Below are 16,914 nucleotides of genomic sequence, written 5' to 3'. Positions count from 1 at the left end.
ACCAAAGGCAGAGGTTTTCTTTTCATAGTTAGGTACAAAGAGGGTTGAAGTGATAAATCTTAGCTACATGCAGGAAGCAGTCACTGAATTCAAGGATTTTTCCAGATCATTAGCTCCTTTTATTCAAGACTAGCCAAAAAAAAAAAAAAAAAAAAAGGCAAAGTATTCCTCTTCTGTACTCCCTTTCCTCTGAAATATGTAAGAAGTTCCACCTCCAAAATTCAACAAACACAAACCTGGCAATTCACCCTTTTCCTATACTCCAGCAGTAGCGTTTTTTTCTACTCCTATAATGGCATCCCTCACTCAAAGTGCACTCAATATACTTCATCTGTGTCATCTAAAAGGGTGAAAAACATGTTTAAATGTCATTAGGCTTGTATTTCATACCAGGAAAACAAGCTCATCAAATACTTTCATGAGGTAACACCTTTGAAAAAGACAAGGTTTAATTAGGCAAATGATTTAGCACTGAGACCTGATCAAAGTGTAAAATGTTAATGCACTGACTCCTCTTTTTTCTTTGTATAACGAGTAGTAGAGATTAGCTCACTTCCAAGATCCTGATTCTAACTTTCCATCCATTCCAAAGGGCAAGTTCATGAGCCTTCTCGGCAGTATGGTCAGTACCAGTACAGAGGTCCCCAATTTCTAGTCCATTTTGATGCTCTGACCACAAATATGATACTTAGTCTTAAGGCTCAAAAAATCCCAACAGTAAGTTGGGACTCACGGTCCTAACCAGTGAGTAAAGGTCCACTTGTTTGCTCAAAGAGACTGATGGCTGAAAATCATATATAAAGATTTAAAAAAAAAAAAAATCAAGCCATTATTCCCCACCATTTCAAAAAGTTCACAACAGTGGGAATTGTATTTGACTAGTATTTGGATGGCTGCCTCAAAAAAAAAAAAAATCACTTCAGAAATACTTAGTAATTATGTATTTTAGCTCCTACAATCTTGAATTTAGAACACACCGACAAAAGGCAGAGGGCTGGAATTAGAGTCAGCACATGTAATACTTTCTGAACTACTGAGTTAGTCTCGTTTTTTCTTCATGATTTATCATTCTTGAGATTGTCTGCTAAAGATTTGAATTTTCTTCCAACTTAATCTGCTCTATTTCATTAATTACATTTTATTTTTATTTATTTTTTCATTAACATATATTAGCCCCAGGGGTACAGGTCTGTGATTCATCAGTCTTACACATTTCACAGCACTCACCATAGCACAAACCCTCCCCAATGTCCATAACCCAGCCACCTTATCCCTACCTCCAACTCCCCAGCAACCCTCAGTTTGTTTTGTGAGATTAAGAATCCCTTATGGATCTCAGGGTTGTGAGTTCAAGCCCCACACTGGGCTCCATGCTGGGGGTGGAGCCTACTTTTAAAAAAAAAAAAAGGTGAAGCTAAAACAGCCCTAGCTGTTATAGTCCTTCCTGTTTTTAGCTCTATGTCACAAAACAGATTATCACTGTCGGATACCAAAGTACACTGTCTATGAAAAGAGTTTTTTCAAGTTTGTCAAAATCTAAAACAAGAATTGAAGAAAAATTTAATGGCCCTCCCTTTAATTACTGAAAAATAGTCACTGGCTTATTTTACTTACATCCCAGAGCATCTGACTGGACTTAATCCAAAAGGGCAGGAACCATGTGAAAGAATACATTAACATTTACCAACAAAGTTCATTGATTAAGCCTTAGTGTTTCATAGTGGTGTTTCATAGTGATGTTACAAACAACATGAATCCTAGAGAGGAATTTCTAGAAGAAGAACAGCTGATGAAAAGGCTTTATCATCATTTTAGGAGACTTGATTTGGAAAATGAGTTTGAATGAAGTGAAGATTCACTTACTTTGTCACAGTAAACGCCAACTTCACATTTGTTCATGCAAGAAAAGAAATTACTAGATTTAAAGAATGATTGCATCACTAAGTACATGCAAAGAGATCAGGTTATCAAAATGTGGTTGAATGGGAGTGCCTGGGTGGCTCAGTCTGCCTTCAGCTCAGGTCATGGTCCCAGGGTCCTGGCGTAGAGCCCCACATCAGGCTCCCTGAGCCTGCTTCTCCCTCTCTCCCTGTCCCTCCCCCACCAATGTTCTCACACTGCTCTCTTTCAAACAAATAAATAATTTTAAAATAATAAATACAATAAATAATGCATAATATATAAATAATATAAAATAATTATAAATATATAAAAATATATATATATGGCATTAAATAATCTTCTCTCATCCACTGTCACATGCTCGTGAAGTTGCTCCTGGATGGTAAGTACCAAGAAAATAAAGAGATCATGCTGAAGGAACTTCACCAGGAAGAGTGGGTAGCAATTTCAAGCATAAAATTGGGTTAAAAAATAATTATATTCATAAAAGTACACTCAAGTTTCTCATTAAAAAATTTAAAAACATTTTATTTGTAAGTTTTATGCAAATTTTATATTTATCTTTCACTTGGTAGTTTTATTACAATTATATAATATAAAGAAAATGTAATGATTATTTTCACCAAGACCCACATAAAATGCCTCCCAAATCCCTCAAATTTACACAGTGTGCTGTATCATTATGTTCATTTTCTAGGTGAGACACTGATACGGAGTCTGGAAAGCCCTACATACAGCTCAACAGTGTCTAATATGGAATTATCCAATTTGAAAGAATACAGGAATAAATACCTTCACCACCAAATGGTGGAAAACTTCAAAAGAACCAGAAAAACTGTGTTGATTTACATAAAGCCCATCTCTACAAAACTTTTTAAAAACAGAGTTCCACCATATTGACAACAAAAAAAGCAAAACCACAAATCTGAAGACATAAAATAAACATAAATAATCAAAAATGACAGTTAAACTTCAACCCGATGCCATCACTGTAATCACATGATTAATCTGAGTACATATCAGATACTAAAAGCCCAATAATTCCTTCATTTACTAATCTGAGTTATTTCTTTTTAGTCATGGCTCTGTTGAGGAATTGGTCAATTTTTTCTTCTGTTCTTGTGGTCTCATCTTGTTATTTTCCCCCAAATCTATCTGGCAAGATGAATCAAAGAGGACATTTTTTTCCCCCAAAGAGGACTTTTTTTCCATCATGTCCCCTAAAGATCTACCATATAGGATCTTCTAGAGACAGAATACAACAGCAAGCACACTCTTCTCATAGGAAAAGCACTACGGCCCCTAACTACTCGGAAAGGAATGATACCAGGCCTCAAAACCAACACTAAAAATGCACAGATACAACATCAGAAGTGGGACATCAAGACAGGGTATGAGCTATTTCCTTATAATGCCTGATCACATTTACTACCTGGGTATATAGAATTTTCATTCCAGGAAGCATGAATGCAACACAGACACAATAATCATGGTCAGCAGCAAAATCTGGGGCATGAGGAAATAAAAAGGAAAGAGCATCTACCATACAGGCTGCAATAATAGTCATTTCTCTAAGTAAGTCTAATAAACAGTAAGTCTTCAAATACAGCAGACATACATTAAAACATATTTGAAGCAAAATCTCTCAAGCAGGGAGGGCTTGGAACCTCAAAAATTATTAAAATTATAGTAGCAATAATAATAACTGCTATTGGTATTAGTCTTCATTATACTATTTTTATAGTAAGGGAAGTCATAGACACTGTATCTCCAGACGTCTCAAATCCTTAATAAATACACAGAGTTTGTAGGAACCACAGCCTTATCGGAATGCCCTTAATATTCAACTAAAAGGTAAAATTAAAACCTCAATTAGATAGCAGCTTCCAAGACATCAAAACCATTTAAGTCCCTTATTGTCTTTGGTTATTTTCCTTAATTCCAATCCTGAAAAAATAAATGAATTCAGGACATTAAAATCAGATACATTGTATCTGGACTGAAATTACATTTTACTAAGTATGTTAAAAATGCCTAGCATTATGTATGAACTCTGAACTCTTAACGTGACTTGGAATTATTACACAATTTAAAAAGCTAAACATTTAGAAAAGAATTATTTATACAACATATATCTTACATTCAAAATCATGGGTTATTACAATACAGTTTTCAGTTGTCAGTAGAGGATCAAATGCAACAAAAAACATATTGCAAAACATTTATTTAAATTAGCTTAAAAATATCACATGGAGTTCAAATGTTGCAAAACAAATATTCAGTCAACTGAGTCACAAAGCAGTTATTTGAACATCCAGACTACAGTAAGTAGGTATATACAGTATAATACAGGTATGTAATAATGATAAATATGTTAAACAACCTTTTGCTAGTTAACAAAGAATCCCTTTTAGGTTATTTTTGGCATGATGCCAGGAGCTCTGTCAAGGAACTGGACGCCAGGCATTGCTCATGTACAAGCACCCAGTGCATAGCCCTTGGACTCTTCAAGTAGGTGCACAGCTAAAATGCAGGCTTGTTCATATATTCTTCCATTGTCTGAAAGACAACAATAAATTAGAACAATTACCCCTTAAACCATAGCCTTTAGCAGAATGTGAAGCCTTGGGGTGCCTGGGTGGCTCAGTGGGTTAAAGCCTCTGCCTTCAGCTCAGGTCATGATCTCAGGGTCCTGGGATCGAGCCCCACATCGGGCTCTCTGCTCAGCAAGGAGCCTGCTTCCTCCTCTCTCTCTGCCTGCCTCTCTGCCTACTTGTGATCTCTATCTGTCAAATAAATAAATACAATCTTTAAAAAAAAAATGTGAAACCTTTTTTTCATTATTTTACTTACTCATTTTTTGCTGTTCCTAAACAGAAGTTCCTGAAACATGTATGGACATAAATCTTTGCATTCTGATCAAGAACGGTGGTTCAAAGTTTGAGAATAATTTGCATACATCTCCATATGGCTGGGACTAAATAACTTTCAAAAGAGAAAAAGCTGAGCTTGATCATAAAAAGAATGTCGGATAAGAAAAATACTTAAGCGTCAGCTGCCAGTATATATCACTGTTGACTTCAGATAAATGTGCCTACTGAAATGATCATGAACACCCCCTCCAGGCACATGTATTAGGGAAATCTCAATTGTATTTGTAGAACATATGTACTGCTATAGATTCTGTGCAAAACATCCTTTTACACTTATTGGCAAGATAGAAAGGATAAACAGACTATGATTCTTAAGAATTTCTTCCATGGGGGCACCTGGGTGGCTCAGTGGGTTAAAGCCTCTGCCTTTGGCTCAGGTCATGATCCCAGAGCCTGCTTCCCTTCCCCTCTCTCTCTCTGCCTGCCTTTCTGCCTACTGGTGATCTCTATCAAATAAATAAATAAAATCTTAAAAAAAAAAAAAAAGAATTTCTTCCATGTATTTCACAACGGCTTTCCTCTGAAGTATGCAAACTTTCTTCATTCCCATCAGTTAGCAGGTTTGCTAACATGCCACAAGACCATAATTTTTTTCCAGTACTTTAAAAAATAAAAAATGTTTGGACAGATTTGCAATTATAGGTAGAGTTAAAATATACAGTGATGTTGCGAGCCCTTTACTATGCAAGATAAATGGACTTTCTCTTGCATTCTTTCCTATTGTAAACATACATATTTGTATAACACGGTGGCTCCTGGCTTGAATCAATAAGGAAGTTCAAGGGGGCAGACTTGGGTAATGGCCCTGCCTCTTCCGTGTGAGCCACAGTCAGCTCAATCAGCAACCGGCAACCTGTTCTTAGGCTTGAACCTTGATTCACTTGCACCTGCCAGGGAAGCTGATCAGCATGGGCCACACAGAGCAAGGCCATGGCTAAGCAACATTGCTCCGAGGTACTAACGTTAGAAATCCGGTGTTCTGACTGGTTTTCACCAGCTCTGTTTAGAATTCCAGGGCTCCTCTGCTGAAATACTTATGCCCAGTCATCCACACTTTCCTACGAAGTTCTTACACCTCTTAGATGAGCACTAGCCGAGAGAAGCCCACACCCTAAGACCTTTGCCCTATACCTCTTCTTACAGAATCTGGGGGTGTCTTTAAAGTTAGCAGGAATAGCACATTTGCCTGGGGCCCATCCATGTCTATTTTGTAGCATCTAGAGTTTATACCATGAAAAAAGGAACATAAGGGGGCACTTTGGTAGTTCAGTTGGTTAAGTGTCCAACTCTTAATTTCAGCTCAGGTCATGATCACAGGGTTGTGAGATCGAGCCCCACATTGGGGCTCCATGCTGGGTGCAGAGCCCGCTTAAGATTTCCCTCTGCTCCTCCCCTAACCCCAGATTGCACTCTCTTGCTCTCTCTCTCTCTCTCAAAAAAAAGAGGAATATAAAAATACAGATACAAAATTGAGTATAAAGTTTATTTAAAATGAGAAAAGAAATATCATGATAATTTTTTTAAAGATTTTATTTACTTGAGAGAGAGAGAGAGGAGAGCACAGAGGGAGAGTGAGAGGGAAAAACAGACTCACTGCTAGCAGGGAGCCTGATGTGGGGCTCAATCCCAAGACCCTGAGATCATAACCTGATCTGAAGGCAGATGCTTAACCAACTGAGCCATCCAGGCACCCCAAGATGATAATTTTTTTAAAGTTTTTATTTACTTATTTGTTAGAGAAAGAGAGAGAGAGAGCGCGCACAAGTGAGGGGAGTGGGAGGCAGAGGGAGAAGCAGGTTCCCTGCTAAGCAGGGAGCCCAATGTGGGACGCAATCCCAGGACCCAGGAATCATGACCTGAGCTGAAGGCAGATGCTTAACCAACTGAGCCACACAGGCATCCCTCAGGTGATAAATTTTTAAAAGATGACAAATATCATAAAATTCAGAACAGCGTATGGTTTTCGTTCATTAAGTACCTGACACACTTTATAATATATTCATTATATGGGCACATATGCTTTGCAGTTAGATATCCTACCTTAGCAAATCTGGCCATATGAGCCTGCAGCGTTGGAAGGGGCTTGGGCCAGCAAAATGCTCTGGAATTGTCACTTGACTGGCTTCACAGCCCACTGGCCTCTCGTTCTCGGGCCTGCTTCACTCCGCTGGCTAACTCAGTCTGCTAAAGACTGCACAGACTGCTGTTTCTAGGTCATGCTCTTCCCCAGGTCACATGAACCAAGAACACACAAGGTTTGTATTTTCTTGAGCTCACCACTTTCGAGGTTGGAACAGACTTTTAAGGCTGATACAACCTTAAAGAGCTCTGCCCTGGCCATTCACAAGAAGACCCAAATCTGTCCCTCAGCACCCCTTCTGTCATCCATCCTGTACCCCCAAGTTTCTTATGTATTCAGCACTGTACGTGCTGCAACTTTTTACTGCACTATGGCTTCTCTTAGCTGTTAACATGGGTTGTATTTTTAAGGATGACAATGTTGGGGTGCACCTAGCCATTTCTCATGCATCCACACATACACAGGCGAGGTAGCCTATTGCCTGAACTAATGAAGTACCCTATTGGACCCTCGCTCCTCATTCTGAGGTGAAACCTCTTCTCTCGGTCGCCCCCGCTGGTGATGCCAGGCATTGCAACCCCTGCAGGTAATGAGTACCATGGACCCCTTTCAGCTTCTGTTCCCTCCTCGCTCCACACCAGTGTCCACAGGTTGTCACCCTCAAAATAAGGCACCTCCTAAAGTCACCGCCAACCAATTAAACTGCTTTCTTCTTAATCTGTATCACTAACATCAAGCCCCAGTACACTCAGAATAATCTTTGAGCATTTGGAGATTTAAGACCATGTATCTTCTTATCAAATATGCAAGGACAGGGAACCTGGGTGGCTCAGTGGGTTAAAGCCTCTGCTTTCGGCTCAGGTCATGATCCCAGGGTCCTGGGATCGAGTCCCGCATCGGGCTCTCTGCTCAGCAGGGAGCCTGCTTCCTCCTCTCTCTCTGCCTGCCTCTCTGCCTACTTGTGATCTCTGTGTCAAATAAATAAATAAAATCTTTAAAAAATTTTAAAAAAATATGCAAGGACAGCTTTTCTATCCTAAGAAACCTTTCTTAGGTAGGAGCTGGGGAAATTTCTAGGGGCTAAAGGCACAAGCAATATTACAAAGGCCTCCCTTAACCTTTAGTAGCTACAAGTATGTGCTTAGGTCCAGAGGACAGGGGAAAAAAGAAAGCAGTCATTTCTTTTTCCGAATGTAATTATAATACTTGAGCTCCTTCATTCTAAAGGTTTCTGATCAGATAGACACAATCAATTTCCCAAACAGCTCCCCAGAGGTTCACTGATTCAATGACTTAGCTGAAGTACCCAGAGCCCAAGAGAGTGCTGATAACGCAGTCTCTATTCGGCAGGTGCTGTGATTTCACCAAGAGAGATTTGGAGGGCAATCATGATGTTGTCTGCTCACTATGGGGACGCAGGGGCTCAATGGAGGGGCTCCTGAGGCCTACCCATCAAGACCTCCCACTCGATCACCAGGGACATGAACTACGGGTTGGCATTTACCTGTGAAAGGGCTCTCTCCTGAAATCCATGCTTCCCATCGTTCCGTGGAACCCGCAGCACCAGGTGCACGGCAAACTCTTTAAAACTCTATGTATTTCTTACAGAGGAGGAATCCAAAATAACCCAGGTGTGTCTTGGCCCCAATTCAAAAAGCTCTGATTACTGCGAGTGCCAAAGACCCTGCTAAAAAGTTCCTTTCTCTGGTAAGGCTTAGACTCCGCAGTCTGGGCCCTGAGGGTAAAATTATAAATAACCCCCGGCATATTTTAAGAAAGGTTGTTCTGTGGGATTTCCAAACCACTGAGTTCTCAAGTACCTTGTAAAATTCCCTTCCTGTGGCATTTGGAGAGAGCCAAGTAAACAGCGGAAAGTTTAAATGCATTTCTTGAGGGGAGAACACTACTGGGAAGAAATGCGGCAGCCTCCTAAAAGGCACGCGCAGACATTTCGGGGTACCTGCTCCCACAGAGGTCCTCCTCAGGGTCCATTCACCTGAGGACCGCTTCCCCTGGATGGGCAGGAGCAAGTCATCAGTTCAGAGACGTGCCAAAAAGAGTGGCTTGGAAACCATGCCTGATGTTGTTTTATTAACACAATCAGTATCTTCCTTCTCAAACGGCAGGGAGGATGGCTTTAATGTCAACTTTTTAAAGAGAGTGTTTAAGAGCCTCTGGGATCTCCTGACCTGCTACTGTGAAACAGGCAGGTGGAAAGACCCAAGGATGCTTCGGGAAGAAGGACCCAGGGGTGGTGGAGCCGGGACAGAATTCAGCTTTGTTCCAGGGCGGGTGGGGTCACGTCATTAGGGCGGCCGAAGGTCAGAGCGGTGATGTGCTCTTTCTCCGTGTCCTTGGCAGGAGGGAAGGGGCTGATGTGGATGAGTCCCCTTACTGGGTATGATGCTTATCTACACTGCTTCTAAAAGACCCACTGTATTTTACATAAAATATCACAGAATCAGGAGCACATGTATGCTTCTGGGCCCATTTATACCTTGGCAAGCAAGCCACAGTATCCCCAATTTATTTAGGCAAATAGGAGCACACATGCAGCCTCGCCGGGAGGTGTGAGAAATTTTAATTAAAATGATAAATGCCATCTTCAATAATAAAGGCCTAATATCCCTGGCAAAGGAAATAACGATGTACTCCTATTCTTCTTTCCCAGGGTAGCACAGATATTTTAATGAGAATCTTTTTTTTTTTTTTTAATGAGAATCTTTTTATACCTTTCATAAAAATCCTTGGGGGAAAAAAAAAACAGCACCAAGCTTTTGATACCTTTTTGACAGTGAGGTTTCCTCAGTCAAACATAGAGCAAAGATTCTGGAGCTCAACATCCTCATTCAAATCTCTATTCCACACTTACTGACTGTGTGATATCAAGCAGGCTGTTTAACCTCTCTGTGTCTCAGTTTCCTCAGCTTCAAAGTGAGGGCAAAAATGCTACCCACCTCTTAGAGTTACTGTGATAATTAAATGAGTTAAAACAGGTAAGCTGCTTAGAAGCACTCAGTATGTATCATCATTATCCTCACCATCGCCATCGCCATCCTCCCCCGTGACACCAACACTGGGTACTGACCTCCTGTAACATGTCAGAATCTTCAATGGCCTTGACAGCAGATTTTTTGGACGTTTCCTGAATTTCTCCGCCCATTATAAACTCATCAAGGATAAAATAAGCCTTTTCAAAATTAAAGATAATATCCAGCTCACAGACCTGGTAGGACAAAAACAGATGTTTTGAGAAACTTGCGGGAATGTCAGGGCAAACCCCATGTCAGCGTCTCAAGCCGTCTGGACAGTGACACCCACGCAGCAGCACACCAAAGACAGAACCACCAGGTGGAACTGGAAGGACTGAGAAACAGAGCAAAGGGACCGCAGGCCTTTAGCAAAAGTAAAACCACATTCCTTTCAGCAGACCGTGTCCCTAAGTAATACTCCTTTATGTCGCAACAAGAAATGTGCGACTTGGGACAGGCATCGGGAAGCTCGGCTCGTATTTCCATGGGCACCAACAGAAGCCAAGTCGCCAGGGCGAGTCAGGCCGAGGACAGCGCCTGCTTCCTCCTGCTCTCCTGTCTAGAAATCCTGGCTCCTAGCTCTGGGGCTCTCGGAAGCTCAGTCTTCAGAGGCAAATTAACCCAGCTGTGCTTTCTCTCAAAATCATGTCACAAGCCAGTGGTTCTCAAATTTTAGAGGGTATCCGAGTTACCCAGAAGGCTCCCTGAGGGACACACTGCTTGGGCTCCAGCCCAGGAGTTTCTGATTTGGTGGGTCTGCCTGAGGCCTGAGAGTCTGGACTTGTAACTGGTTCGGGTCTGGGGACCACACAGGAAGAATTACTGTCATAGACCGAAGCAGAGTCCGACAGATTTTGCTGTATAAGTAAAGCAGGTGGCAAGAGCAACCCCCACCCAATAATCCAAACAGGGCTTGTTTCCCATCCCCCGACCGGGCACCACTCAGGTGCCCTCCCGATGTTCTCCTTCTCGCTCATTCCTCAAGTCCCCAGCACTTCTCTTTCCTGTTCCACACCCTCTGGAAGGTTTCCACCTGCAAGTTTTTAGCCTTCCCCCTCCTTAACCCCCCAGCAGCACCGGATACCCTTCAGCAATCTTTTTCCTGAAAATCCTCTCTCCCTTACTCCCTGACTTTGGCAATGCCATTCAATGCCTGTTCTTATCTTCCATCTCTGTTGAATGCTTCTCAGACTTGTTGGATGAGTTTTCTCCCTGCTACTTCGCATTTGGTTAGGAAGTATTTATGGAGTTCTTGGGACATAATCAGCAAAACCCAGTCTCACTGCTACATGTGGCTTACATTCCAGTGACCCACCTTCTGCTTAAATGCTGGTGTTTTTCATGAAAGCCTCTTCTCCTCGCCCTGCCTATATTCTAGACAATCCCATGGATGCTCTCTGGCTGTGTCTGGCATGCGGGTGTCTTAACAAACCTAGGTGTCTAGCCCTGATCTCCTTCTGGAGTGAGTCCTGTATTTCCACCTGCTCATTAGACCTCTCTGCCTAGACATTCCTCAGCCCAAATCACCAGGTGCCAAACTGTGGTTAAGCGAATTCTTTTCCCGGTAGACCTTGTTTTGCTTTGTAGCTGCAACCTCTATCTGTGGCCCAATCGAATCATCCCACGGGTCCAACTTCCTTCCCCTTCCCACTCATCCCTCTCCCTCCTTCAGTCCAATCCCTCTCAGTCTGGTCACCAATTCCAATTGATTCTACCATGTAAATAAATCCCAACCCTTCCTGTCTTCTCCCCATTCATTGCCACAGCTCAGACCTGCAGCGTCTCTCATTAAGAGACAATGACCTTCTAGGTGGTGTCCATCCCCACCCAAAGCCAACAACCACTAACACTCCAGTGAACTGCAATATTGTTCCTCCCCTGTGTGGGGTCTTACACTCAGGACGAAGCTTCTGTTCCTCTGCCTGGCATAGAGGACTCCTGGGCACCCAGCTGGGGCAGGCTCTCTGCAGCCCCTGTCAGCACTCAACCCAGGCTACACCCACACTCCACCAACTCACAGGAACTCTCCTGCCTTTCCCCTCTGCCCATCCCAGCAATTCCTGGGATGGCCCCTAGATGGCCTTTCTTTATTCTGCTGGCAAAATTAAGATCATTTTTCAAGGCCAAATTCAAAAGTCAGGGGCACAATGATTCCACCAAAGCCTCTTTCCCCCATTCGGATGTCACACCACTTGCTATGTGTTCTGTTGTATCTTGTGGGCACTAGTACATGCTGACTGATCAATCTCTCCACCAGCACTGGTGTGAGCTCAGGCACAGACCTTATCATATCAGTCATCTCGTTATCCCTGGTACCTAGTGCTACATAACAGGACACAATACAAATCTGTAGGATAAATGAGTCACTCACCACTTAGGCCTTGTTTCTACGATGCTGGGAATTAACGGCTTCCCAGATCAACAATTCTCTGATGCTACTGAGTGCTATAACTTTACATAAAATGGATGTCAACATTTTAGCAAAGGGTTCCATATATTTAAGATTTAGGTCAATAAACTTGCAGACTCCATAAGGTAAACAGTTAGGTAAATACCGCTATCATAAATGGCCAGCTCAGAAAAACTCACCTAACTCATCTGCAAAGGTCATGGTCTCATTTGTTAGAAAGCAAAGTCAAGTAAGTAAATCAAGGGGCGCCTGGGTGGCTCAGTGGGTTAAAGCCTCTGCCTTCGGCTCTGGTCATGATCCCAGGGTCCTGGGATCGAGCCCCACATCGGGCTCTCTGCTCAGCGGAGAGCCTGCTTCCTCCTCTCTCTCTGCCTGCCTCTCTGCCTACTTGCGACTCTCTGTCAAATAAATAAATAAAAATCTTTAAAAAAAAAAAAAGTAAGTAAATCAACAAGTGGGTGTATATATCTAGAGCTACTTCCCTCATCCCTCAACAGTCTATCTTTGCCTGCCGCGATCACATGGAAATTCCATGTAGAAGTTGGAAAGAATGAGATAGATTTCCATAGATGGCCATGGGGGAAAAATAAAGAAAAAGTTGCAGGATAATATGCATAATACAATCCCATTTAAAAATAAAACTGTACATGTCTAGAAGGATATGTTAAAAAAATGCAATTTTAAACAATACAGAGAAACAAAAAGAAAGCACAATAGATCAGACATCCATGCTCATTAGAGAAGGCAGGAGAAGCAAGCAGTTACCAGAGGTCAGAAGAGGCAGGAAGTCAGGAGTTACAGTAGCAAGAGCTGAGGAACCTCAAAGTTCAAGGCAGGTGTAGACCAGGAATCTGAGACGGACAGGAGCCTCATTAGGAGAAACCAGCAATCAGAATCCTGCAAGATGAACTTGACAGATACTAATGCAAGTTCTCTGGTTCTCTAGGACCATCTCAAACCCCACTCTCAGAGTGACAACCTGTAGGGTTGGCCAGCAGCCATGGGGCAATTAATTTACTACATCTAGTTTCGAGGGATGGGAATAAAATAACATGGCACCCAAAGCCAGATACACACACACACACACACACACACACACACACACACACACACACAGGCAACTGTGTCTACAATTACTATCTATCTACATATTACTATCTATCTACATGTATCTTCAATTACTATCTCTAGAACATAAGGAAACAGATGCATAAATTCTACTGTAATTATAGAGAGTGTTACAAATGAACAACTATTTTGTATACAGCAACTTCAAAATGCTCCTTCTATGGTTATTCTTTGAGCTTAACCCTAAGGGTTTACTATAGCCACAAGTAGGAACAGGAAGCATCTCCCAGAGCACCTTAGACCAAATGCAGACCAATTAGTCAAATACTTGTGAGTCCACCTCAAGGGTACTGTCCCAGTACATCAGGAAGATGCCCTTGATGCTCAAATGACTGCATTTCATCTAATTATGCAAAAAACAAACAATTTCTGTGTTTATAAACGCAGGAGTCTGTTAGGATTTTTTCTCATTTCTGGTCTATCTGTATTCTGGAGAAAAGCTTATAAAAGGCAGAAACAGTGATAATTTAATTTTACCCTTGATCTCTTAGCCTATCCTTTACTATAATCTGGCCTGAGGGTCTACTCGTATAGCAGAATACATGATGCAGAAGATTATTTCTGGCAATTCAATAACTAAATACTTCTGACTGAGTCTAAGAACTTTCTCTTACTAAATTCTGTTCTAAAGTAAATACAAAAAGCTTAAATTATATACAGTAAATGTATAAAACCAGACACACAATACTTACAGTGTAAGACACAACAACGTAGCAACTGACAGTTCCTAAAAAGTATTGTTAATTACACTGTCTCTTTCATCCTCAATACAGCCCCATGAGATACACAAAGTAAATATTTCTATTAACATTTTTGAGTGTTATTTTTCTTATATGTCAATTAGAGATTTATTCCCCAGCCAAAATCATGGGTCTGGTGAGTGAGTGATGAGTGGACACCAAGACCCAGCAGGACTCAGAGTCCTCCACTTCCTCCCAGAAAACTTCCTAAGTCAAGGTCAAACCTCTCTGGAACAGCAACACCCATACGCTCTGAGCACATCTGCAAAAACTCGCACTGTCATCTGTAATGGGAAAACATGGCAGGTGCCTAAATCCTCAGACAGACCTTTATCTAGTGGGAGATTCTGGGGTATTTCCTTTTAGCCTCAGTAAATTGGGGTTAATGCTGTTTACTGAAGATGGAAAGATTAACTAGTTAATCCTTGTAAATCTCCCTGGAATTGAAAAATGCTCTAAAAACACATAAATTAGTAGCCAGAGATTCTGATTTATCTGTCATAGGAAGATAATATTTTCCAGTGTTATAAGAGAAGCTTGGTACAAAGTCTTCTCTTCAATAATATTAAGGGCAGAATTCCAGGAAACCTTCAGGATTAACAAAAGAGGAAAAGAGAGCCAAAGAGAAATATATTATTCCTGAGACGATGTCAATGAGAATCGGTACTGGTAGGCTTTGCTCATCACAGTTAATTAATAAGAACTGAACACCTACTGGGCAGATAGCCTTGAATTGCTCTTAGCTGCTCTTAGCTTAATAAAAGATTCATTGAATTTTTTAGTGAATTAAATTTTGGTCCATGGCAAAGACAGAGCTTCTAAAGGTAGGCCAAAATAGGATGAAAAATTAATGTTAGAGAAATAGGAATTCATTCTGATTCTCCTTATATCTTAACTGGGCTCACTCAGCTTTGGTGAAGGAGATTTAGATTCTCTTAAGAAAGCAATGTGATCTGAAATATCTAATATTTGGTCAGATAAGACTGACATCAAAATTTAACCCCCATTCGCATTACCACAGTCGGGGAAATCTAGGAAAACACAACAGATCAAACCAGAGTACAGAAATTAAGGACAGAAGGCAGGTCCCGGGAAACCTGGGGCTCAGGAAAACACCTTCAGGCCTTTACAAAAGGCCAAGGTTGCAGTGGATTTCAAAATGTCAGGCTTCCTTTGAATAATGGAAAGCATAAAATTAAATAATCCCATGTTCAAAAACATGCAATTATACACTTGCAAATCTCTCTTTAAAAAGTGAAAGTAAACATGGGGAGCTAAGAGAAAGAGAAAGAAAAATGGTCTGGCTATCTTACTCTCTATACTGACCAACGACCTAAAATCTCCCAAGCAACACTTAAGGTCATCTTCTAACGTCATTTACAAAGGGAAATAAAGGGGAATAAAAAGGATGAAGGGAAGGAGGGAGAGAAAATTCTTTCAAAAGCCTTTCAAATACTCACCCTTGTGGAAATAGTTGCAAGTAATCAGATAAAACCCCACCCAATACTGCAAATGCTACTCATTCCATTGACCAGAGCACAGAAAGTCCTGTGGAAGCAAACTCTCCCAACAACACTTACTAGAAATCCTCAGTGAGCTGGGGAGCAGGGAAGGTACCTGACTGAGAGAAAATATATTCCAAATCCAATGATTTATTTCTTAAGACCGTGAACTGGCTGGCATGTTCCTGGAACATTTACTAAAATCTGCCCCAGAGTGACTCACAAGTGTTGGAAAAAATCAAACAACTAAGTGCCAGGTCATGATCTCGAGACACTTACGGTCTGGTGTTCCTACAAACCTTGCACAAGTGAAGGATGATACCAGGCTGTTCTATGTCGCCGGAGCACTGAGCATGTCAGGGATGAAAAGAGAGAACAGCGAGAATGTTGGAGAAGCAGTCTGGGGCTGATGTTTAGAAAGCTTAAACGTCAGGCTAAGAAGCTGGGCTTTTATTCAGTATAGATGCTGGAAAGTGGCTGAGGACGACCGTCACCTGCATCCATGCACTGCAAGGAAGACGGTAACTAACAAGGCAGGAAAGGGAAGCAGAGACAAGCCCAGAGGTGCAAAGGGCCAGCGATGAGGTTTCAGGCAAAAGCAAAACTGGTATCTCAGGTAAGCCTGTACTGCTGAGAGTGGAAGGAAAGAGATGGTTTGCAGACCCGTCTGAACAGACAAAGGCAGCCTTTAGCAAAGGGTGGAGGAAGAAGAAAGAAAGAAGCATTGAAGGCTCCTGGGACATAATCAACTCAATCACAACACACAACAGGTTTGCAGGAGATGATTTTAGTTCTTGACACGTTTCGACGGAGACGGCTGGGAGAAGCCCAGAGAAGACCGTCCTCGGCAGAGGGAAAGAGAGCCGTCTGGTCACAGATTCCAGAAGAAGGCAGGCAGGGAGACAGACACACAAGGAGAGTAGAAAGGGCAGGGGCAGGAAGAGAGCTCGGGGCAGAAACCAAGCCGTTAGAAACAGGATGAGAACCAGCAGAATTCAGGGTTGTGGCAAAAAAAAGAAAGGGGAGCAGGGACGAACAAAACTCCGGTGCTGTAGGGAGGTCAGGGGAAGGCTGAAGAAGCATCCCTAGTGCTGACCATTAGGAAGGGGCCTGTGGTACCTTTATGATTTCCTGGGAACCCTCAAGGAGGAGCCCAAGCCATAAGAGTGAATGAGTTCTAAGGATGG

General features: G+C 41.9%; 1 protein-coding gene across 1 annotated transcript in view; it reads right to left on the bottom strand.

Annotated features, from left to right (window-relative positions):
• Nucleotides 1-4,109: 4,109 nt before the first annotated feature.
• The window catches only part of AP1S3 (adaptor related protein complex 1 subunit sigma 3), a 55,271-nt gene continuing 42,466 nt past the window's right edge, over nucleotides 4,110-16,914 (bottom strand). The window contains exons 4-5 of the mRNA XM_080798049.1: nucleotides 10,004-10,141; nucleotides 4,110-4,461 (exon numbers count right to left, since the gene is read on the bottom strand). Of these exons, the coding sequence (XP_080654175.1) occupies nucleotides 4,426-4,461; nucleotides 10,004-10,141 (174 nt within the window). The 3' untranslated portion in view covers nucleotides 4,110-4,425. The remainder of the gene's footprint in view (nucleotides 4,462-10,003; nucleotides 10,142-16,914) is intronic.

Source organism: Martes martes (genome assembly GCF_963455335.1).
Source record: "Martes martes genome assembly, chromosome: 3".
Lineage (NCBI taxonomy): Eukaryota > Metazoa > Chordata > Mammalia > Carnivora > Mustelidae > Martes > Martes martes.
This window is presented reverse-complemented; position numbering and strand designations above follow the sequence as displayed.